Below are 24,154 nucleotides of genomic sequence, written 5' to 3'. Positions count from 1 at the left end.
AGGAAGGGAGGGAAGAAGGGAGATGGAGGAAGAGGTATCACATTGACATCTACTGCAAGGACAGTAATAGGCAGCTGATGAGCCCATAAAAGCATGGAAATGCTGGTGAGACCAAGTTAGTGCTCTATCCCTTTGCCAGTTCTATTTTTCTATGCAAATTCATTATAGGTAACCTGATTTGTACTTAAGTCTATGTGCACTCTGTCAGGGTGAGTCAGTCCTAAGCTTCTATTAGCTCTGGGAGCAATGACCAGATCAAGAGTGTCTGAAAGTGCCAAGGTAAGGAGCTAACATGGTTCCTGGTGACCCCATTGTGCCGAGGCCTGGCCTGGGTGGCTCATCCTTGAGGGACTCACAGAATAGTCAGCTATTCACAGGCAATAGCCTCCTCTCTTGGGTCCTGCCCAGCTCCCAAGAGATTCACTCTGGAATCAGAGTTCGACCTTTTCACTACCTCCAGGTCAGGGGAATGAGCTTTTACTCTGAAAGCAAAAGCAGCATTGCCTATCACCTGCCACTTCAACAAGAAGTGAATGGTTGTTTTTAACCGAAAGGTTTAATTACCACAGAAATACCACACAGAGAAGTCCCAGTGCCAGTGCACTGTCAGAGCATTCCAAAATCCTCTCCTGTCATCACCTCATGGGGGTAGTTCCCGACAGCCACAGAGCAGACCACCGCGCACTTAGCCAGTGGTCATTCTGTGCATGTGACACGCTACCAGGCATTGCCACTGCCAGCAAACTTGGCTTTGGCTGCTACCACGCCAACTTTTGTGGGCATCGCAAGCAGACATGGGCAGTACTAGAAAGTAATATTATCTGTATCCTCCAAAGAAGAGAGGATCTAAAGAGACAAAAGTTTACTTCTCTTTTTATAGAGGCCCACTTGCTAGGGCAATGGTGGGGTGGACATGATATATACTAGGCAAATGCCAAAGCTGTGCGCATATGTGTATATGTGGTGAAGGGTGGAGAATACTTTTAAAATGGGCCTTGTGGATTTCTGGAGGTTGGTCATTCCTTTAGACAGTTTATTAGTGGCATCAAAAACTTCCGTCTTTCAAATATTGTATGAGACCACTACTATAAGAACTCAAGAAAAGGTTTAGACACAGAAAAAAGCATACTTTGATAGTTACAAGGGTGGGGAGGGAGAGGAGGGGAAATCACCAACTAGATAGTAGACAAGGGTCAACTTTGGTGAAGGGAAGGACAACATACAACACAGGGGAAGTCAGCACAACTGGACCAAAGCAAAGGCAAGAAGTTTCCTAGACACATCCAAATACTTCGAGGGACAGAGTAGCTGGGCCTGGGGCCTGGGGCCATAGTTTTGGGGGACATCTAGGTCAATTGGCATAACACAGTTTATAAAGAAAATGTTCTACATCCCACTTTGGTTTAGTGGCATCTGGGATCTTAAAAACTTTCAAGCAGCTACCTAAGATATATCTGTTGGTCCCATCCCACTCAGAGCAAAGGAGAATGAAGAAAATCAAAGACATCAGGAAAATACTAGCCCAAAGGACTAAAGACAGCATGAATCAGAGACTCTACCAGCCTGAGACCAGAAGAACTAGATGGTGCCCTGCCACCACTAATGACCGTGCTGACAGGGAGCACAACAAAAAGTCCCAGACAGAGCAGGAGAAAAATGTAGAATGGAATTCAAATTCACTTAAAAAGACCAGACTTAATGGTCTGACAGAGACTAGAGGAACCCGTGAAACTGTGACCCCCGGAAGCTCTGTTAACCCAGAACTGAAACCATTCCCAAAGCCCACTCTTTAGACAAAGATTAGACAGGACTGTGAAACAAAAAATAATACACGTGAGGAACGTGCTTCTTAGTACAATCAGATACATGAGACCAAATGGGCAGCTCCTGTCCAAAAGCAGGATGAGAAGGCAGGAAGGGACAGGAACTGGTTGCATGGACACAGTGAATCCAGGGTGGAAAGGGGGAGTGTGCTGTCATGTTGTGGGAATTGCAACCAATGTTACAAAGCAGTATGTGTATACATTTTTGACTTAGAAATTAACTTGAGCTGTAAACTTTCACCTCAAGCACAATTAAAAAAAAAAAAAAGTCTTCAACACTCTTATTCACTTCCATGGCTTCAATTTACACCTTTACTCTAAATGCGCATCTCTAGCCATGACTTGGTTTTTGAGCTCAAGACATGCAAACTCATTGTTACGGTTTGATTTATGTGCCCCTGAAAAACATGTTGAAGTCCTAACCCCAGGTACCTGTCAGTGTGACCTTGTTTGGAAATAGGGTCTTGGCAGATACATGAATTAATATGAGGTCATACTGGAGTAAGGTAGGCCCTAATCCAATGTGACTAGTGTCTCTATAAGAAGAGGAGAAGAGATAGAGACAGACAGATACACCAGGGATAGCCATGTAAAGATGAAGGCAGGTTTGGAGTGATGCCCCTGCAAGCCAAGGAATGCCAACAAGTGCCAACAGCCACCAGAAGGTAGGAGAAAGGCATGGAGCAGACTCTCACTCAGAACCCTCCAGAAGAAGCCAACCTTGCTGACACTTTGATTTCTGACTTTTAGCTTCCAGAAGTGTGAGAGAATGAATTTCTGTTGCTTTAAGCCACCCAGTTTGTGGTGTTTTGTTCCAGCAGTCCTGTTGCTTTTGTTGTTAGGTGCTGTAGATTTGGTTCTGACTTATAGCTACCCTATGCACAACAGAGCCAAACGCAGCCCAGTCCTGCGCCATCCTCACAATTGTTGTTATGCTTGAGCTCATTGTTGCAGCCACTGTGTCAGTCCACCTCGTCGGGGGTCTTCCTCTTTTCTGCTGCAGTTCTAGGAAACTAATATACTCACCTAACTACTAGACATCTCCACGGGAAAGTCCCGTGGCGTGTCAAAGTGAACAAGTTAAAACAGCTCCCTTTCTTCCAAACCTGTTGCTCTCCCATATTTCCTATTACCGTGAACGTTTACCAAGTCGCTCAGGCTCAAACCCTGAGAGTCAACACTGACATCTCCTTCTCCTCTCCCACAACCAAGAAGACCAGGCACTTCTTTGCTGCTGCATGTCTCAGACCCATCCCCATCGCTCACATCTACTGCTCCTGTCCTAGGTCCCCTAGACAGCTGCTCTCCCAAGTCCCTCAGAGTACAAGGACCAGTCTCATCTTCCAAAGCACCACTGTCTTTTCTAAAACTGCAGTTTAACTCTATTGTCCCTCACCCAGCATTCAGGGCCCTCCATTATCTGGGCCAAACTGCCTGTTATGGATTAATTTGTGTCCCCCCAAAATGTGTGTCAACTTGGCTAGGCCATGATTCCTAGTATTGTGTGATTATCCACCATTTTGTCATCTGATGTAGTTTTTCTATGTGTTGTAAACCCTGCCTCTATGATGTTAATGAGGCAGGATTAGAGGCAGTTATGTTAAAGAGGCAGGACTCAATCTACAAGATTAGGTTGCATTTTAAGTCAATCTCTTTTGAGATATAAAACAGAGAAGTGAGCAGAAAGACAGAGGGACCTCATACCACCAAGAAAGTAGTGCCAGGAGCAGAGCTTGTCCTTTAGACCCAGGATCCCGGCACTGAGGAGCTCCTAGACAAGGGGAAGATTGATGAAAAGGACATTCCTCCAGAGCCCACAGAGAGAGAGAAAGCCTTTTCCTGGAACTGACACTCTGAATTCGAACTTCTAGCATACTAGACTGTGAGAGAATAAATTTCTACTTGTTAAAGCCATCCACTGGTGGTATTTCTGTTATGGTAGCACTAGATGACTAAGACACTGCCTTTGTTGTCTTTTCCACATGGTCACCCCATATTGGCTCCCTGAGCCGCCAAATCAGGGACATTTTCAGTGTCGCAACTTCAGGCAGGGTGATGCTGCCTTCAGAACTGACTGATTGCCCATGATGACAAGTGGAATCTCCCCCTGGTTTGTCTCACTGTTTGAGGCTCACACTCTAGAGGCCACTCTCAGGCTGTGTAGTGATTAACTGTTGTGATGGTGCCACAATCAGTGAATCACAGACAGAGATGGAGCTGCCTGGGGGAGGCTCCCAGCACAAAGGCAGTAACTCAAGCCCCTTAGCAATTCCGTCCTGCCGTGTTGTCCCTCATGCAATCCCCAGGACGTGTGGGACGTCCAGGACATCCCTGAATCTGCGAGATATGGATGGGGCCAACTGCTCTTCTCCACCAAGAGGGTATCTTTCCACCCTGTTCTTTCCTCACCATCTAGGCTTGTCTTGTCTTACATCGCTGAACTACAGAGTTTGATTTAGCGACATTGACTAGATGAAATAATGACCTGATTATCCTTATGTGAAATCAGTCCTATTGATGCCATTTCCCCCTCAGATTCAGAAATTCATGAGTTTTTCTCTTCTGCTTTTGTGTCATGTTTTAAAGATTCTTTGTGTCTGGGCTTTTTTTGTTTTTTCTGTAAGATTTGGAGTAGTTTTTAGACCAAAGGAATAAAATTCTGAACTTTAAAAAAAATAATAATATCACATGATTTTCCACCTTTAAAAATTGTATAGCATTTTGGTTTTAAAATGAAAAGCAGATGTACATAAATATAAGCCTTACTCCCAAAAAGATATACCCTAAAGAAATATATTCAGATATGGCTGCAAAATGCTATTTTTTCCATAATTTATTTAGCTATTTTTATGGCTCCCAAATGTTTTACACTCACTCCCAAAAATCTGATTACATAATAGATTCTGGGGTCAGTAAAAGCGATATTTTAAAGCAAGTTCTAAGATTCTTCATTTTATAAAAAGTTTCAATCCAGAGTTTCTTTGCATAAATAAAAAAGACCAACAGTAATTTAAGAGCATCTGTGTTCTACAGGTAAAATCAGCAGTTAACAAAGCTCACAGTTCTCATTGCAAAACTTTATGGTTTAGATTTATCTTAACACACATAAAATGTAGATTTAATTTATAGGGAAAAATAATGGCAAACACTGGTTCAGCAGGATGACTGTAACATAGAGCAAGGTGAACAGCAAGAACTCAGGAGGAAAGAGGATACCTGTATTTTGGTCTTCACCTTCCTATATACCTTTCCTTAAAATATAATACAGGTATAACAGCTAAATGTCCATGAATAATAGGCCAGTATTACTAAGCAGCCATTAAAAAGGAAGTGTGTGCTGGTATAAAAAGTACAATATAAAAAGCTCTCAGATAAATTGTAAAAGAATTTTTAGAAAAATCTATACCAAAAAACCAAACCCACAGCTGTCGAGTCAATTCCGGCTCATAGCGACCCTATAGGACAGTGTAGAACTGCCCTGTAGAGTTTCCAAGGAGCACTTGGAAGATTTGAACTGCCAACCTTTTGGTTAGCAGCCGTAGCACTTAACCAGTATGCCACCAGAGTTTCCAGAAAAGCCTATAGTACAAGGCTATTTCTCTTCTAAAACGGTTGTTGCATGTGTGAGTTGGTGTGTTACAAATTTAAATGTGTTCCTCCCAAAATATGTGCTGTAATTCTAACCCCTATATCTGTGGAGGAAACCATGGTCAGCCATTTGAATCCACCAGGCTCTCCTTAGAAACTCTTTGGGGCAGTTCTACTCTGTCCTAGAAGGTCGCTATGAGTTGGAATGGACTCGACAGCAATGGTAATGGGTTTTTATACCTGTGGATGTAATACAATCTAATCTAATGTAATCGATCAATTAGTTGAGATAATCCCAGTGTAGGGTAGACCTCAAACCTAATCACCTCTGAATTATATAAAAAGCAGCAGCTCACACAAATGGGGGGAAGATAGATGGATGCTACATGAGGATTGCCAAGGGACCCAGGAGCACCATGGCTACAGAAGCTGAAAGAGACAAGGATCTTCCCTAGAGCCAACAGTGAGAAACCCTTCCCCCATAGCCAGTGCCCTGAATTCAAACTTTTAGCCTCCTGAACTGTGAGAAAATAAATTACTGTTCTTTAAAGCCACCTACTTGTGGTATTTCTGTTCCAGCATTACAAGGCACTAAGGCTGTTTGTGTGTGTATGTGTGTGTGTGCATCAGGATTATATCTCAACGTACTATCTGCTGGTTGTTTCTGTATATTCACCTCCCTTCTTCTCTCTCACTAGTACCCCAAGTGCTGGGCTGAGAAATTTTTTCTTCTTCCACACACACCTAAGCAGGAACAAAGATTCAAAAGCCCTCATTAGAAAAATGTAGAACAAAATCCTGACTCAAAAAGAAAGACCAGACTTGCTGGCCTGACGGAGACTAGAGACACCCGGAGAGTATGGCCCCCGGACACCCTTTCAGCCTGTTAATGGAGTCACTCCTACGGTTTACCCTTCAGCCAAAGATTGGACAGGCCCATAAAACAAATCGAGACTAAAGGGGCACACCAGCCCTAGGGCAAGGACTAGAAGGCAGGAGGGGACAGGAAAACTGGTAATAGGGAACTCCAGGTTGAGAAGTGAGAGTGTTTACATGTCATGGGGAGGTTAACCAATGTCATAAAAAAATACGTCTACTAAAAGTTTAAAGAGAAGCTATTTTGTTCTGTAAACCTTCATCTAAAGTACAATAAAAAAGAAAGAAAAAAACTCACTACAAAAGCCCTTATTAGACAAAATTTCTTTTATGTGTATTTGCACAACCAGTTTCCTCTCCAGAGATAACATAAGACTGTGTCTGTGGAAAGGAAGAGAGAAAGCTGAAGGGTGCCAGGAGGAGAAGGGCACAGAAGAGGGACAAGGAATCAGTGAAATGTGAGGGAGGTGGAGAAACTTCGAGAAGACCAGGAGGAGGATGAGCTCACATCAAGCATGACTTCCTCATGAACTCTTCGACTGAGAACTGCCTGCTGTTCAATAGTTCTAGGCATTTGTAAGACTCCTGGACAGGAGAGATGATCAGTTAGGATGGTTTAGACTATGCTGTAGTCAAGAAATCAAATGAAGTATTGCATTAGGCAAATCTGCTGCAGGAGACCTGTTTAAAGTGTTAAAAAGCAAAGATGTCACCTTAAGAACTAAGGTGCACCTGACCCAAGCGATGGTATTTTCAGTTACCACATATGCATGTGAAAGCTAGACAATGAATAAGGAAGACCAATGAAGAACTGATGCCTTTGAATTATGGTGTTGGTGAAGATTATTGACTATATCATGGACTGCCAGAAGAGCCAACAAATCTGTCTTGGAGGAAGTACAACCAGAATGCTCCTTAGAAGAGAGGATGGCCAGACTTCATCTCATGTACTTTAGACATGTTATCAGGTGGGGATTGTCCCTGGGGAAGGACATCATACTTGGTTAAGTAGAGGGTCAGTGAAAAAGAGGAAGACTCTCAATGAGATGAATTGACACAGTGGCTGCAACAATGGGCTCAAACATAACAATGATTGTGAAGATGGTGCAGGACTGGGCAGTATTTTGCTCTGTTGTACATAGGGTTGCTATGAGTCAGAACCAACTCAACAGCATCTGACAATAACAGACTATGCTGCAGTAACAAATAATCCCCAGTCTCCATGGCTTAACACAATAAACGTTATTTTTGCTCACACTATATATTTTCTATATGCTCATATGGAATTGGCTGGGGACTGGCTCTCCTCCATGTCATTCTTACACTGGGACCCAGGCTAGCAGCAGCCACTGGAATATTACCAGTCACCATAGCAGATGGAAATGTAGGGCAAAGGAAACTGTGCACTGGCTCTTGAAGCTTCAACCTAGATGTAACATGGATCATTTCTACTCACATTTTATTGACCAAAATAAGTCACGTGGTCACATTTAACTCGAAATGGGTAGGAAAGTGCCATCCTACCATGTGCTCAGTAAAAGAAATAAAAAACATGGTGAACAGCACTAAAGACCATCATGAGAGGAGTCAGACACCTGCTCTGGAGATGACAACACAAAGTAAGAACTTCCCTTCAATAAGGTGACACTGAAGGGGTCAAAATTATTTTCTATGAGCAGAACATCAGTGGAGTTTCCATCATGGTTTGCTTGTATTTTCATAGAAATTTTCTGGAAAGAAGCAAGGAACACAATTGCCTCTGGAAATGGGACGTGTGGAAAAAGAAATTTTAATTTTCACTTTATATCCTTGTGTAATGTTTGGAATTTTAACCATGACATTGATTTGTGTAGATTGATCTATGAAACTCGGGTCTTCCACTCTAACTGCTCAATGGAAGACTGTGTAAATAGCCATAAAGAAGTCCAAAGAACTGAGTGTGTATGGCTCTGGGAGTAACCAGCTTTGCCCCAAACACACACTGCTGATGGGCTTGACACAGGGTGAAAGGACAGTGCCCTGCTCCCCAGGACTCAGCCAACACCTGCTCAGATATTCCTAGTACTTGTCGCTTCTCTGAATGGAACAGCAAGGACTGTTCTTATCAGTCCACATTTTCTTCAGAGCATTCTTTTCAGTTCAAAGGCCAGGACCATGGCACTTACTATTTCTTTCTTTTTTTTTTAATTGTGCTTTACATGAAGGTTTACAGAGCAAATTAGTTTCTCATTAAACAATTAATACACATATTGTTTTGTGATATTGGTTTCCAACCCCACAAAATGTCAACACTCTCCCCTTCTCAAAGTTGTTTGTCTTATGAGCCTGTCTAATCTCTGACTGAAGGGTGAACCTCAGGAGTGACTTCAGTACTGAGTTAAAAGGGTGTCCGGGGGCCATATTCTCAGGGTTTCTCCAATCTCTGTCAGACCAGTAAGTCTGGTCTTTTTTTGTGAGTTAGAATTTTGCTCTACATTTTTCTCCAGCTCTGTCTGGGACCCTCTATTGTAATCCCTGTCAGAGCAGTCAGTGGTGGTAGTCGGGCACCATCTAGTTGTGCTGGACTCAGTCTGGTAGAGGCTGTGGTAGCTGTGGTCCATTAGTCTTTTAGACTAATCTTTCTCTTATGTCTTTGGTTTTCTTTATTTTCCTTTGTTCCAGATGGTGTGGGACCACCGGAGTATCTTAGATGGCCACTCACAAGCTTTTAAGACTCCAGATACTACTCACCAAAATAGGATGTAGAACATTTTCTTTATAAAATGCGTTTTGCCAAATGAGCTAGATGTTCCCCAAGACCATGGTCACCACAGCCCTCAGCCCAGTAGTTCAGTCCCTCTGGGAGTCTGGATGTATCTGTGAAGCTTCCGTTACCTTGCCTTGGTCAAGTTGTGCTGACTTTCCCAGTATCGTGTACTGTCTTACCCTTCACCAAAGTTACCACCTATCTATTGTCTAGTTAGATGATACTTACTATTTCATCTCTGATAATATAGAAGAGAATTAATTATGGAGACCATCACCCATGATGCAGAGTAAGAAAGCCAATGTACAAAGTCCCTAAGAAGTCTCAAATTCCGATCTGGGATCACTCCCCAACTACTGCCCTGGGGTTAGGGGAGGTGCCTGGGGCAGAACAGGAACTCAGGGAGGTGCAAAACTGTGTAAGTGGCCTGCCTGGGGATTCTTTTCACCATCAAAACAGAACTGGGAGCCTGTTTTGCAATTCAGTGGCAGTGGTCCTGAGAAAGATGGGGAGACTGAGTCACAAAGTGAGATAGACCCTAATTGGGGTGTACCACCCATGGCCACATCAATGCTCAGTTTGGACCCCCCCCCTTCTGCTTTCTACCTCGGGGCATGCATCCACTGCCAGCTGGAGGGTGACTGCACAAGACTTAGAAGACATCTTTCCTCCTTAAAGTATCTCCTCAGGTCAAGACCTGGGAGCCCAGAACAGGGCAGGGCCTATAGAGCAGACGGGCATGGGCACAAATCTTTAAAAATATAAATGTGATTCGTTCCCTCATTGTTTAACAGCTGGTTCATCATTTTGATTCACCAAGCATTATTGATCAGCCAGGAGTCTAGCAGAGCAGCCTGGTGGGAACTGACAGATGAAGAAACATGTCTAAGAACTAACTTCCACCCTCATCAAACCCACAGCCCGGTAAGGGAATAAGATACACAATCAAACACCAGGATACAAGGCCCAGCAAGGCTCACAAGAGACACAGGCACAGTTCAGTGGGAGTCGAGAGGAGGAAAGGACAAACTCCTGCTGGAGGCATACAGAAGTCTTTCCTGGTGGTCTTTCAGCCTGACCTGTGGCCTCCTTTGACAAGCAATTGGGTAGAACTAGCTTTTCTTGCACATTTCTTATCTCTAAGGCAGGCTGTGTGGTTTGGAGGAGAATGTGTGTTAGGTTTTTCCTAAAATGTCAGTGGCAGCTGTGCTCTCGGAAGAGACTGATAAAGTCTTCATAGTTTAGAAGCAAGTTCATGGAGAGTGCACTGCATCCGTGGCAGCCTTTTCCATACTGTACACACACCGATATAAGCACTGCTGTGTGTGGGCTGTCTGGGTTCACTTTTCAGGAGCACAGATGCTAAACAGCCTTCTCTGCCTCTTCTCTTTTTAAATCACTGTCCCTGAGGCACTTAGGAGCCTGGTTCCTAGTCTGTGTTCTCCTAGGCACTGTGCTTATTCCTTCCTATCCCACATTCTCACCTGGGCGGATACATACCTCTGCTCCCTTGTCTCTATCTAGCCCTGTAACCACATTAGCCTTCTGGGGTCTGTTCTTACTTTGCAACCTTTCTTCCAGAAATTTCAGTGTCATTCTTTTTACCCAAAGCCAATAAGCCTTCCTTCCCAGGGACACTTCTCTTGATTCTTTCCCTGTTCAAGCCAGTTGGCAGCTTTAAACAGTAACTGAAGTATCATGTTTTCCTGAACAGGAAGGCTTGTCAGAGCCAAATCTCTTCTAGTCGCAAGAAATAGAAACCCATTCAAACTCACTTGAGCCAAAATGGGAAATTTATTATAAGATATCAGGTTGTCTCTGACAATCAAAAAGCAGGAAGGATGGTCAGACAGCAGCTGGATCACAGAAGGGCAGGGATCAGAAGTGGAAAACAGTCCGGGATCAAGGCTCCTACCCTCTCAGATTCTCCCCCATGAGTCTTTGGTGGCACGTAATTTCTCAACACCATCTCTGTGTATCTTCTTTCATTCTTCTCTACTCAGTGGCTTTCTCTACTTGTCTGCCCACTTGTTTGCTATTTCCCAATTGTAAATCCCCAAGATTTACAATTCCTCAAGTCAAGCAACCAATAGAAACTGAATAGGACCACAGAACTCTACTTCCAAAATCCCAAAAGGAAGAATCGTGCCCACCTAGGTTACAAACAGCTATGATCCAGAGAGGCAGTCATGTAACACCAGCAGGATCGTGGGTCCACCACCACTGAAGGAACAGAGCAATTCTTAGAGAAGGGGGTGCTGCTTTGGGTGGATAACCCAAAACTCCATGACAGCAGTATATAGCACTTAAGGAGTTTATTAGAATTATGCATAGTCAACTAAGGAAGAACTGACATGGCCACTTGTGTGGGGATAGAGATGTTTACAGCAAAGAGGTCAGTGCAGAACCTGTTCCATCCTTCAGTCAACATTTTTAGTGGTTGGAACAACTTCTAGGAGCAGCTGGAGATGCAGGGTAGCCATCTGCAAACACTTGGGCTGGCACTGGAAATAGACAAATAGGAGATACGCTGGGAAGCCACCGAGCAGGAACAGGAAGATATAAAGGAACTCCATTTGGGGATGGTCAATGATGGGCACCAGCACAAGGTAGACAGAAACCAGGAGCATGATGAAGGGGATGAAGGTGGGAACCTGCAAGTGAACACAGAGCAGGCATTTGGCCCTGGAACCTGGATGATTAAGGGTGGCATGGGAGGCGGTATATGGGCCCAAGGCTCTGCCCCTCCTGCCTGCCTTCCCGTTGCTTCCTCTTTCCATTAGCTCCTCTCTTCCAGTCCCAGCCCTGATACCCTGCTTAGGCCCAGGGAGCCACCTCTGGGCTACAAGGGGCATTCCAGGGAGCAAAGGCTTGGGATGCTATGGGAACCCAACTGTGAATACGGTTCTCATCCTTTCTGCATTTGTCTTCAATTGTTCTCCCTCAGGGTCTTCCAGAGGAGAAATGAATCCCAGAAAGCAGAGTTGATACGTGGTGATTCAGTTGTCCCTCACACCCCCAGGACCAGTTCTTAGAGAAAGGGGTGCTATCCTGCAGATGATGCCTTGTTCCAGAAAATATGGGAATTCTATAACAAATGTAACGGCAGTGGCAACCCCTTATATTCTTCTTTGGGGCTCTGAATGAGGCTGTGTCCCAAAGACCTGCCTTGTACAGCAGCCTAGGGTTGAAGAAGCCCAGTATCCATCCCCAAGCCTACCTTGTAAGGTCTGGGAAGATTCTTCTCCTTCATTCGCAAGTATAGAAGGCAGCTAATGGCGGTTCCATAGATGAGCCAGGCTATGAGGCTGAAAGGAAAACATGGGCTGCTCATTACTAGGCCCTGCCATAGATGGGCCTACAAGAGGGGCTGACCTGCTGGGTGCAAGCTTAGGGCAAAAGTGCAAGTCCCTTAACCATGTAGACTAAGGAGTGAAGGAGGCAAGACTGGGGCACTGAGGAAGAGGATGCCCTGAAGGGTACGGATGGTCAACATTAACCCACTTCTGCCACCTTTGTCTTCAGGCACAAAGTAGAATGCACACTCACAAACCCAATCATGGAGAGCCCCTCCAAGTCAGGCCTTCTCCTGCTGCCCTGGATGGGGGATATTCAAGGGGAAGGAGGAGTGGTTTGTGTTTCTTAAGAAGGAGAGTGTATTCGATTATCATGAAATCTCAAAGAAGCCTGTGCTCCCCTCAGGGACCAGCGCACCCATAGTGGAACTTCCCTCCTCCCACATCTAATAGTTTCCCTTAGGGTTGGTGACTGGGGGTGGGCCACTGAGCATCCAGACAAACCCCTTGCCTCTGCCTCCCCCAGTGTTTCCATTTCCATGGCTAACATAGGTCTAATGAAATCTCCCTCTCATCTTGGAGGCAGGGTTCAGAAGCCGGCCATCTCTAGAGGCCCTCAAGACTGGGAGATGCCAGGTTCTAGTTGGGGTAGATCATTCTAGAGTTCTCAGTCTGTGATTGGAGACTCTCTGTCACATTATCCAGTTTCAGCCCGAAGGCCCCTACACTCACCATGGATTTGAATTTATTCTCACCACATAACTCACCATATAATGGTTTTATTCTTTCTCATGGGAAAAAAGATAAATAGAACAAACCACGCGTGTTACCTATTGTTCTTAAGAAAGTCACATCGAGCACAGTACGTCCAGTTCTAGAAGGTTAATTACACTCATTGCAACAAAGAAAGAGAACAGTGATATTTGAAAAATTACTCTGAGAACTCCCTCTGCGCTCAGCCTGCTGCTGTTTTAAGGGTCTGCCCATTGAATCTGCTTCAAATGAGGTTATAAAATGATAACTGGGTATCACAACAGGCCATCTTTTCTGCCCCAGGGAAGATAATATAGACGGTCAGAACATCTCTCCACTTTGATGTAGTAACTGTTTGTGCTTAAACAGCTTTTTTGTGGGTCTGCACCTGAGTTAAAGAGAGACATCCTGAGTCAGAGTTCAGAACTCAGGCTCAGAACACAAAGGAAAAATCGTCCCTTAGTGAAGGGCTACAAGTGGTGTGGGTAATTCCTTAACATTGTCTTGGAGATAGAATAAAGGAACAATAAAAACAACAACAACTCCTCGTTTCACCCCCAAAATTAACAAAGACAAACAAGCCTTTAAGTTGTCTGTCTCTTGATGTCTTTCTGAAACACCTGTGTCATTGAATTTTTGGAAATAATAATACAGAAGGGAGCCACATTTAATTTTGGAAACGTGGCTGGGGAAAGGAAGCTGAAATGTATGCGCATGTATGGGGATGACAAGCTAGGGATTCTAGAAGTGCGCACGCATATGTTTGTATATATGTCCACATAGGGGGCTCCAGATATCTGGCCTAGAACAGTCTCACTTGCCTCAAGAAGTTCACAATGGTCCTGAAGTTTCCTGGGATGATCAGTACCAAAGCCACTGCAGCCGTGAACATCAGTGCTGGAACTGGTGTGAGGTGGTGCACGTGAACCATTGATAGAAGTTGGGGCTGGGAGGCAGAACCAGGCATTAGACAGGCCCAAGGAGAGGGGCTGTGAGTTTTTCCCCGGAAGCTCCCAGCCCTCTTCCTCTGCATAGTGCATTCTGGACACCAGTGTGCTCAATCTCATAGTCATCAATCACCACAGCTTCAAGATACAGGTCTTTGTGGTTCACCTGGGATGACCAGGCCCAGGATGTAGATTGGGAGGTGGGACCAAAAGCCTGTGCCTCCAGGCCAGCCAAGACCCAAATACCTTAGCATGTAAAACTGGAATGTGAGGAGTTGTAGCAGATCACCGGCCAGGTCTTTCAACTTTCTATTCCTCACCCCAAGATAGGAGGAAGGACCAGGAGGGAGAAAGAAGAGAAGGGAGAAGAGGATGGGGCAGTTATGGGTGGCCCATGGTATGGGATACTGGGTGATTGTGGCACATTGTATTATTGTTCAGCAAATATTTAGCCTCCCTCTCCACATGATTAGTGTTGGGTTTGGCCATGTCACTTACTTTAGCCAATGGAATATGAGTGGAAATGACATAAGAAGAGCCTCTCAATGCTTAGTCCCTTGTACTCCTGCCGTATGCTATAGGCTCAGACACCCCAGGCAGCCTCTCCTGCTTTGGCCTGGGCCCCTGATATAAGAACAAACTCACAGTCTGGAATGAGAAAACACAACCTGCAGTTTGAAGCTGAGCCACAGCTGACCCATTCCACTCATGAGCAAAAAATTAAATGTTTGATGTAAGCCACTAAGAATTTGGGGTTGGTCATTGTTCAGCATTATTGCAGCAAAAGCTAGCACAGTGACAGAGTTCCCTGAGGCAGGGGGCCCAGAAGGAAGGCATTGACACTCTTCCCATCTCTCCTCCCCACTGTTACTGCACTGGTGGTGAGCACAAAGTCCTTATCACCTATAACTTCCACACAGCATGACCCAGTGCTGTGCTCTTCCAAAAACCTAGATGTAAAGTGGCTGGAGTTTGAAGACAAGATGTGTGCAATGTTTGGATCCCATTCTCTGAAGAAAAGAAGAGTATATTTTATTGGGGAAGTTGTAGTTTGGGCTACAGGATTAGCTTTGGGCAGGAGAAGGCTTGCCTTGTCGGTTCTTCTAGCACCCCTCCTACCAGCCCCACCACCTTGCCCACCCCAGACTCCATGTCTCACCATGTGGCCCTCTCTTCCTGCCACATAGCACAAACGGCTTCCGCTGAAGTACGTCACATTTGCAGACCCGAATGTCGAGAGCACAGCAGCCACCGGCACCAGCCAGGCCCAGGCCCCAAGAACCTGGTTCCTAGGACAACATAGGGATCAAGGGGAAGGAAATCCAACAGTAGCCTAGTAGACTGCAAGTTCATACTCAGAAATGGAGTGAGCAATTCATGCAAAGTCAAGTTTAGATAAACATGTAATGCCAACGAAGATCTCCCCTCTTTAGGATGCCTGCTCAGTGTTCATGCAACAGTTCATCTGGCAGTGCCCAGACATCCTAACTGTCTAGGGCCTTTTTCTCCAAGAAGTCTTCAAGAGCACTGCCTTCTACCCTACACAACCAGGTCTTCTGTTGGTTGTCTAGTCTGGCTCTTAGCTGTGGCACTTAGCCAAGGCCTTCCCATATCATCGCTGATTTCGGCTGTGTTTGTCTGACACCCTATGTCTTGTGCTCCACCACTACCTCTAATTTTCACCCCACCCCTTGCCCTGGCAATGCCAGGATCACCTGAAAGTGCAGATGGTGCCTTGTTTTCCTCATCTTCTCCCTTCTTAGACTCTGTCGGAAGCCCTTCCATGACTATCACCTATGCCGTATTTGACCCCTAAGATGCCATGGCACAGTCAGCTGCCTTTACCCTATGCTATCCTTCCCATCCCTTCTTCCTATCCCATCCTTGGCCTTCTCTGTCTTGGCCTATATCACAGACCTCTACCCCTCAACATCCTTTCCCTTCTCTGGGCCACCCTGCTCAGTGTTGACCTCATGCAGGGCGATGCTTTGGTCCTGTTATCATCACTTGATCCCTCCCCAACTGCAGACTCAAGCCCAACCCTGGCTTCTAGTTCCTTCTACATTAGCTAACTTCCTCTGCTCGGTTTCCAAGATGCTTCAGGGTAGTCCTTATACCCTTTTACCCAAATACACTTCTTATTCTAAACAAGTCACTTGCTTTATCAGCTACTCACATCCCATCTACTCCCACCATTATGCTCTTCCTCCAGCCTAGGAATACTCCACCATCTCTCAGCCAGCCCTAATCCTCCTGATTTGTTTAAACATGGCTCCACGTCTTCTAAGAAGTCCAGTCTGTCTGGTTCAGCCTTCACATCTCTGAACCCCTAGGGTGTTTAAGCCTGAACCACCTGGGACCATGGTCTACATGGTTCTCTCCTCAGATGACCTATGGGTTCTCCAAGGATAGAGACCATACTCAAGTATCAGCCTCTTCCACAAGTTGGCCCAGCCTGGGACCAACCAGAATAAGTCTAGAGCTCAGTGCTGAAACATAGAAACTGACAAGCACAAAGCCAAGCACACAGTAGTGGTGACTACAGGCCAATACACAGTATGTCCTCAGGAAGAATCTCAAAGTTGCATTCAGAAACAGGTCAAGTAAATCCTGGGCTCTGACTATGTGCCCTCAGAGGCCAAAGAAGCTAAATGAAGGACGGTCTGGACCCTAGATCAAGGGATTTGAGTGGCACTAAGATGGAGGGAGACTTCAGCCTGCCTGGCTCAGAATCCCTGCCTACCTTCTGAGTAAGGTCTCAGCCTCATCCAAGAGACACTCCACGTGACTCACTCACCCCCAGCTCACAGCCATCGCATCAGAGGAGAGGATCTCACTGGGCGACAACACTAGCAGGTAACTGATGTTGACCATGATGTACAGGCTGGTGACCAGGGGCATGGCGATCACCAGTGCCCACACCAAGTTCTGCTGCAGAGACAGAGAGAAGAGGTCACATTGTTATCAGTGAAGTCTTTCTCAGGCCCCCCAAACAAGCTCAATAGCACAGTGCTGAGCTCATCTTGGGCACAGTACATTGTGCTAGGCCCTGGGGGAGGAATCTGGCTGGGTGCCTGTCCTCAGGAGCTCCTAGTCCCCATGGTATGGACACACATGCAGAGGGCTATGTTGGGAGGCTATGAGGGACACAAGCCAGAATCAAAGGTGTGGAAGTGCAGAGGGACTAACAGAGGTGAAGGAGAGAAGAGCAAGCACCAAGCTTCCTGAATGAGGAGGGCCTTAACCTAGGCTCTCCTGTAAGAATGGAAGAGATTCAGGCAGGTGGGAAGGAGAGTCATTCCCAGCAGGTGCAACCACAAAAGCAGAGGCACAGAGAAGAGACAGGAAAGTTAAAGATCTCATCAGTCTGCTGTTCACAGATCAATCACCTGGAGTATTTCAGGACCAACTACCTCAATTTTGCATAGTTTCTGGCTCCCCAAGACTGAGGGCCATTACACCCAGGGATTCTACTCTGACCCTCAGTTTTCTCAACTGGAAATTAGTGATCATTAGGGACCCAATAAAGGGAATTCTCCACTGCTCTGCCTTTCTGCAAGTTGTGAAGATCAGTGGAGAGAATGGATAATGAAGAGTCCAGACACAGGGGCTGTAGACACATAGACTTGTTTTCACTATTAGACCCTTAGCACCCAGCTGACGCACAGTTACTCAATACATGTATTGAGCAGACATTCAATAAATATTGAGAAGTGAGTGAAAACTTCATAAAATCAGAATGCGGACTGCTCCCTCCCATGCCTCACCCCTAGCCTTGGATGCCATTCCAGAACCAGGACGAAATGGAAGGAAGAGACCTCCCACTGGATCTATAGAACCAGCTTCTGCATTACCAGCATTTCCCAGCTCAGGCCAGTCCTGGACAGGTATCTTTAGACTCCAAGGTAGGAAACACTTCAAGGAGAAGCCATGTCCTAAGCACTTCCTGATATCCTGGAAGGCTTATCCTAGATGTCTTCCGGCTTACCTTGGGAACACCAGTACTAACTGTGCACCAGACATGGCATTGCTGTGACCAAAATTTAAAATTTAACATTAAACCAAACAGAGAAGAGGTAATTTTTCCCCAAGATGCAGGGGGATCTCTCTCAGAGCTTGGCATAGAGGTATTCCACCACAAATAGGACCCTCCCCCCCCCTTTAAGCATTTGCCCTGATTAACACACCTTCCGGAAACCCTGATGGCATAGTGGTTAAGTGCTACAGCTGCTAACCAAGAGGTCAGCAGTTCAAATCCACCAGGGGCTCTTGGAAACTCTATGGGTCAGTTCTACTCTGTCCTCTAAAGTTGCTATGAGTCGGAGTCGACTCGAGGCAACGGGTAACACATCTTCCGCTCTTCAACATTATATAAAGACCACTCTACAGAGCTTTCTGCCATGGCTGAGATCTGCCCGCAGAAACCTTTGGAGGTGGGCCTGGGAGGTAAGGTTGAGTTTGAGACCTGTTACCAGCTTCAGAGATGATGCTGTTCTCACGTACCCCTCATATTTCCTCATGACATAAACATGCCCTGTTCCTTCTGGCTTCTGGGTTCATGTTCATACTGCTTGAACATAGCCATTTTGCCACAAGCCATGTGAGTCTTTGCACCCTCCACTACAGTGCTCTTCATCCAGGAGACCTGTTGGAAATATCCCTGCTTCACAGGGAATCCCCCTTTTCTGAGCTCCAGCAGCACATGGGGGCAGCACCCTAGCAATCATGCCTTGACTTATTATATCTAAGTCTCTGTCCTCTAAGGACAGGTAGGGCGACAAATTCATCTAGTTTGCCTGAAATTCTCTGGATTGTAGCATTGAAAGTCCAGCATTTCTAGAAATACCTCATTCCTGGGTAACCAAGACGGTTGGTTTCCCTGCCCAGCAGTTCATGTGATAAACTTGGGAAAGTGAAAACAATTGAACAGCAATAGATTTTCATGTGAGATGAGGTGCACTTAGGTCCTCTCAAGTTCCTTTCAGCCGTAAACTCTGGGAATCTGATGGCAAAGGAAACTGCCCCAACCACCGCAAGGCCGTACTAGCCAATTCCTCTTCTTGCCAGTCATGGAACTATGGCTCTGCTCAGATGAATCCACTTGTAGCAAAGGTGGGCCAGGAGAGCAGAGTACTGGGGTCCCCCAGTTGCAGGCCTCATCATGGGGTATCCTCAGCAAGGTGACTACCCACTTTGCGTGACCCAGCCCCATACTAAGCAAGAGGGAAGGGACATGGTATGCTTCTGAACTTTACCTTGGGTGGCCTACCCACCACCTAATGAGCTGTGGCAATGACAGAGCTCTAAGTGGACCACAGATAAGTTTCTGGCTAACACACCAGAACAGTGAGGTTTCATTCTTGGGTACCTTCATTATATTTACTCAAATCCCTAGGGCTCTATGCCTACGGCAACATTGGTTTGACACAGGTTGTACAGTTTCTTGAAAAAATAGTGTAAAACAAAGATACACCTAACATGCCCTTCAGAGGGCAATGTTAGAGGCAGAATTTCAAATGCCTAGCATTCAAAAGAACGACTCCCTTCCTCCCTTTTCGCTTCGAAACCCACATTTGTTTAAAATGCTCCATAGCAGGGAGTGGCGAACTGTAGCCCGTGGACCAAGTCCAATCCATTGCATGTTTTTGTAAACAAATTTTTTTTAGAACACAGTCACGCCCATTTGTTGACCTATAGATGTTATGGTCATACGACAGCACATGTTGTGAAAGAGACCCTCAGGCCCACAAATCTCAAAAATATGAACTATTTGACCCTTTATAGAAAAAGTTTACCAATTAGGTGCCCCTGCTCTTTCCCTGGCCCAGCTCTGATCCCAGAGCCTGGATTCATGCCAAGAGGCGCCTGTCCCCTGTGAATTCAATGAGCTGGTGCCCTTGCTCTGAGCCCTCACCCCACTCCCAGAGCCAACCTGAGCACTCAGTAAGTACCCACCTTAAAGTCACAACCGTACAGCTATTTAAGGTACTCAAAGTGCTAGCCATCTTCCACCAGTGATTGTATTTATTCGATCCCCCAAAACCCTGTGAGGTAGGCCAGGCAGCTATTACGATGACTATTTTCCAAAGCAAAGAAACTGAGGTACAAGGAATTACATGCAGAAATAAATGCTAGGTCCTAGGACTCCCGGCTCTCTCTCCTGTCTCTCTGCTCTTGGGCTGCAGTCTCCAAGCTTCTGCCAACTTCTCCCAAGGCCCTCTCCAGGAAGCCTTTGCCGAGACACTGAGAGCCGTAATGGCTCTTAAGACAGCTCAGAGGACACACAGGACAGACTGGCAATTCTCATTCCATGAGAATTTAAAACTTTTGTAGGAGAAAAAGATAACAAAAAATAAAATAATAAGCTCCCAAGGAAGTATACCCGTAGTAACCAAAGAGCTCTAATGTTGCAACTGAGTCCCAAGCTGCCCTGCAGACCTGTCCCCCTCCGAGGGCAATGACTACCCAGCCCCAGGCTCACAGATGGGATGAGGCAGGCTGTGCTTACCTATCACCTGTCTCAAACTACGCCATGTCTTGTGGTGGCTCCCAGACCTTGGCAATTACAGATTAAGTATCTACTACAGTGTTCTCAAAAGAACATAAGGAAATATCAAGCTCAGACATCAAGCAAGGCTTCTTATTAGCAGTATGATCTCAAAATCATTTCCCCTTTCTACATCTCAGTTTTTCCATCTGAAAAATGGGTGATAATACCTACCTTACAGGACAGCAAAATGAGACCATGGGTGTGATGCCATAAAGGTCTGTGCATACATGAGGAGTTATTATTTACATAATTGTGTAAACTAATAAAGGTAGCCTCAAAAAAAAAAACAAAAAAAAATTTTTTTTTTTCTCTCTCCAGTCCCATGAGTACAGGAAAGGATCCCATGTTTCCAGCCAGATTGCTCATGAGTCTGAGGTCTGAGTCAGCATGACCAACAATAATCGGAGCTGCTAGTGTTTGGAGATTTCAACCCAGAAGCGGCACCATGGACTCACGTGTGGATTCCTGAGCTCCTCCATCACACAGTTGAGGCTATTCCAGCCATCGAAAGACCACAGGCCCTGATAGAAAGCTATGCCAATGCGACCTGCCTGCTGTGTTGTGTTCTGGAAGGCATGCAGAAAGGCTTCTGTGCGGCCACGGCCCTGGCCCAGCACCACGGCCCCACCCACCACAATGACCAGCAGTGAGAGCACTTTGGCCATTGTGCACATGTTCGTCAGTGTGGTGGCCAGCCTTGAGCTCCAGCAGTTGACCAGCATCAGCAGCAGGATACCAGTGGCAGCCACCCCCTTAACCACGACCTGGGGCAGTGAGCAACAGCCCGGGTAAAATGGGGCCACAGCGTACTCAGCAAAGCTCAGAGAGATAGCAGCCACGGCAGCTGGTCTGCCAACTAGCACAAATGCATAGATGACCAGGAAACCTGGCAAGGAGCCAAAGGTTCGCAGGATGTAGGCATAGTCCCCCCCAGATTCAGGAATCAGGGCACCCAGCTCAGCATAGCACAGGGCACCCAATGTGGCCATGAGACCACAGGCTGCCCAGACCACGAGACTGGCCCCAGGGCTGCCCATGTAAACCAACACCCCCTGTGGTGACATGAAGATGCCAGAGCCGATCATACAGCCAGCAATCAGGGACACGGCACTCCACAGGTCGATCTCTCTCCTTAGCTTCAGCCCCCGCGGCCCACTGCCCAGCTCTTGCTCTACCATCCCCTCACCACCATCTCTTTCCTCACTTCTCTCCATCTCAGGACTTCAAGAGATGCTGCCTCTAGTTGAACAGAAGCAGGTACTGTGACACCTGGTTGTCTTGTGGGCTTCCTGCAATAGTTAATGATTATAGCGGCCCAAAGGAATCTGAGCCAGAGGCCAAAGGGCCAGAACATTGTGTAGAAGAGACTGGGCCTTCATTGACCTAGCCAGCACCTGTCTTACTGAGACCCCACACAGGCAGCTTGCAGAGGTTTGCTAATTGTAGCCCAGGAAAGGTCAAGAAAAGAGGGGTCATAGTAGAAACCCCTGTTGCCTGATTCCACAGCCAATATGTTTGGGATAATAGATGAGCACTCTGTACTAACAGTATAAATGTTGAGAAATTACAGGTCATATTCTTTGCTACAGTTTTATCAGCCAAGCTACCAGGGATAAGGATTTCAATGCAAACAGCCTGGAATTAAACCTGCATGACCCCTATCCTAAAGGACAGCCAGAAAAATCAAAGAAGAGGTTCCAGATAGGCCAGGACAGAGCTCATTCCCCTGGCAGGAGGGGACCAGGTGGCTAAGAGAAGCAGGCTGTGGAATGAGACCACCTGAGTTGGAATCCCAGCTCTCGTACCTCATAGCCATATGATTTCAGACAGAATCTCTGAATCCCACCTTACTTACCTGTCAATTAATAATAATTCTCACCACATAGAGTTGCTCTAAGGACTAAATAAGATAACCCATGTGTCTTCATTTTCTAGTGCTGCTATAACAGAGATACTACAAGTGGGAGACTTTAAAGAACAGGAATTTAATTCCTCACAGTTTTGGAGGCTCAAAGTCCAAATCAGGGTCTTGGCCATGTCAATTCCTTCCTTATCACTATTCCCAGGCATTCCTTAATGATAGTCACATGGTATCTGTCTTCCCCTATGTGGGCCTCTGTCTCTAGTCTGCTCTTTTAATAACTCAGAACTGTTAAGATTTAGAATTTACCCCACACTGCTATGACTTGAGCTGGATGATTAAATTACATTAGACTAGAGCAGTGATCTGCCTTGCCCAAGGCCAACTGACTAAACCGCGTGATTGGGTCATGAACCATGCAGCCAGGATTTCAAAACATATTGTGGGGAGACAATTCAACCCATAACACCATGTAAAGTAGTTAGAATAATATATGACATGTAGTAAGCTTTCCATAGATGCTAGTCATTACCATTTGGCTAAGAGTTCAACTAGGGAACAGAGACTGGATTCCAGAAGACAAGACTGGAGAATTAAATATTTTAATTTAATACTTAACTTCATTGATCTATAAATAATATTCTATTCATTATTTATAGATCTATATATATTTTTTTAATGTTCAGCTACAGTATACAATTTTTTCACTGGCCTTTGTATTTATAAAATCTTGAGTTATAGAATCTTTACTAGTATTGTTATAGAAAGGTCCATAGAACTCACTGGCAACTGGAGTCAAGATGCTGGCACCCAAAGTGCGCTACAAGTACTTGTGGTCTCCCAAACAGGGTTTCCTAGCTCAAGCTAGCCATTTGGGCTACTTGTATTTCATGTATATGTGTAATCAAAAGCTCTTAGCAGATGATGTTTGGTGTGTCCTTGCCTGCCTCCCACCCACTGCTACACTGAAGCCTACTTGGCATAGGTCCTCAGAAAATGTAAAACCATTTTTGTCAGAAAATCCCTGGAGAATGGGCCCTTCAAGATTCAAAAGGGGTACCTCTGAGCAAGAGAGCAGTGGGATGCAGACGTCAAATTCTCGTAAAAAGACCAGACTTAATGGTCTGACTGAGACTGGGAGGACCCTGGGGGTCATGGTCCCCAGACCTTCTGTTAGCCCAAGACAGGAACCATTCCCAAAGCCAACTCTTCAGACAGGGATTGGACTGGACTGTGGGATAGAAAAATGATACTGGTGAAGGGTGAGCTTCTTGGATCAAGTAGACACATGAGACTATGTAGGCAGCTCCTGTCTGGAGGGGAGATGAGAGGGCAGAGGGGGTCAGAAGCTGGCCGAATGGACAGGAAAATAGAGAGTGGAGGGAAGGAGTGTGCTGTCTCATTAGGGGAAGAGCAACTAGGATTATACAGCAAGGTGTATATAAATTTTTGTATGAGAGATTGACTTGATTTGTGAACTTTCACTTAAAGCACAATAAAAAGGGGGGCGGGGCTCCAGGATTCCTACCCATTAAGAAGAAAGAGAAGACAGAGGTAGACAAAAATTAAAAAGTTGATAAAAGAATTGGAAGGAAAGAAGACAATAAGAAGGAAGATAACATTGGAAGCTCATAAAGATAATCAGCTGCCTTCCTGGGAGCATCCACTAGTCATATTTAACCTAAGCACTGGGCTTCTAACCAAAAGTCTCAAG

General features: G+C 45.7%; 1 protein-coding gene across 1 annotated transcript; it reads right to left on the bottom strand.

Annotated features, from left to right (window-relative positions):
* Window positions 1-11,339: 11,339 nt before the first annotated feature.
* Window positions 11,340-21,978, bottom strand: LOC100665116 (b(0,+)-type amino acid transporter 1-like). Its single transcript, XM_003411815.4, has 6 exons — window positions 21,035-21,978; window positions 16,827-16,960; window positions 15,189-15,318; window positions 13,904-14,028; window positions 12,254-12,341; window positions 11,340-11,687 (listed from the first exon to the last, which is right to left on the bottom strand). The coding sequence occupies exons 1-6, from the start codon at window positions 21,791-21,793 to the stop codon at window positions 11,454-11,456; spliced, it is 1,470 nt and encodes a 489-aa protein (XP_003411863.1). The 5' UTR covers window positions 21,794-21,978; the 3' UTR covers window positions 11,340-11,453.
* Between the last annotated feature and the right edge of the window lie 2,176 nt (window positions 21,979-24,154).

The sequence above is a fragment of the Loxodonta africana genome, chromosome 12 (genome assembly GCF_030014295.1).
Source record: "Loxodonta africana isolate mLoxAfr1 chromosome 12, mLoxAfr1.hap2, whole genome shotgun sequence".
In the NCBI taxonomy this organism is placed as follows: Eukaryota; Metazoa; Chordata; class Mammalia; order Proboscidea; family Elephantidae; genus Loxodonta; species Loxodonta africana.
This window is presented reverse-complemented; position numbering and strand designations above follow the sequence as displayed.

Bases quoted from the DNA above. Each gene is read 5' to 3' on its own strand.
- LOC100665116 (XM_003411815.4), bottom strand. From the start codon at position 21,793: ATGGAGAGAAGTGAGGAAAGAGATGGTGGTGAGGGGATGGTAGAGCAA. The intron at 15,319-16,826 runs GTGAGTGAGTCA...ATGTTGTCCTAG, and splicing joins GCGATGGCTGTGAGCTGGGG to GAACCAGGTTCTTGGGGCCT. The intron at 11,688-12,253 runs GTAGGCTTGGGG...GTTCACTTGCAG, and splicing joins ATCTTCCCAGACCTTACAAG to GTTCCCACCTTCATCCCCTT.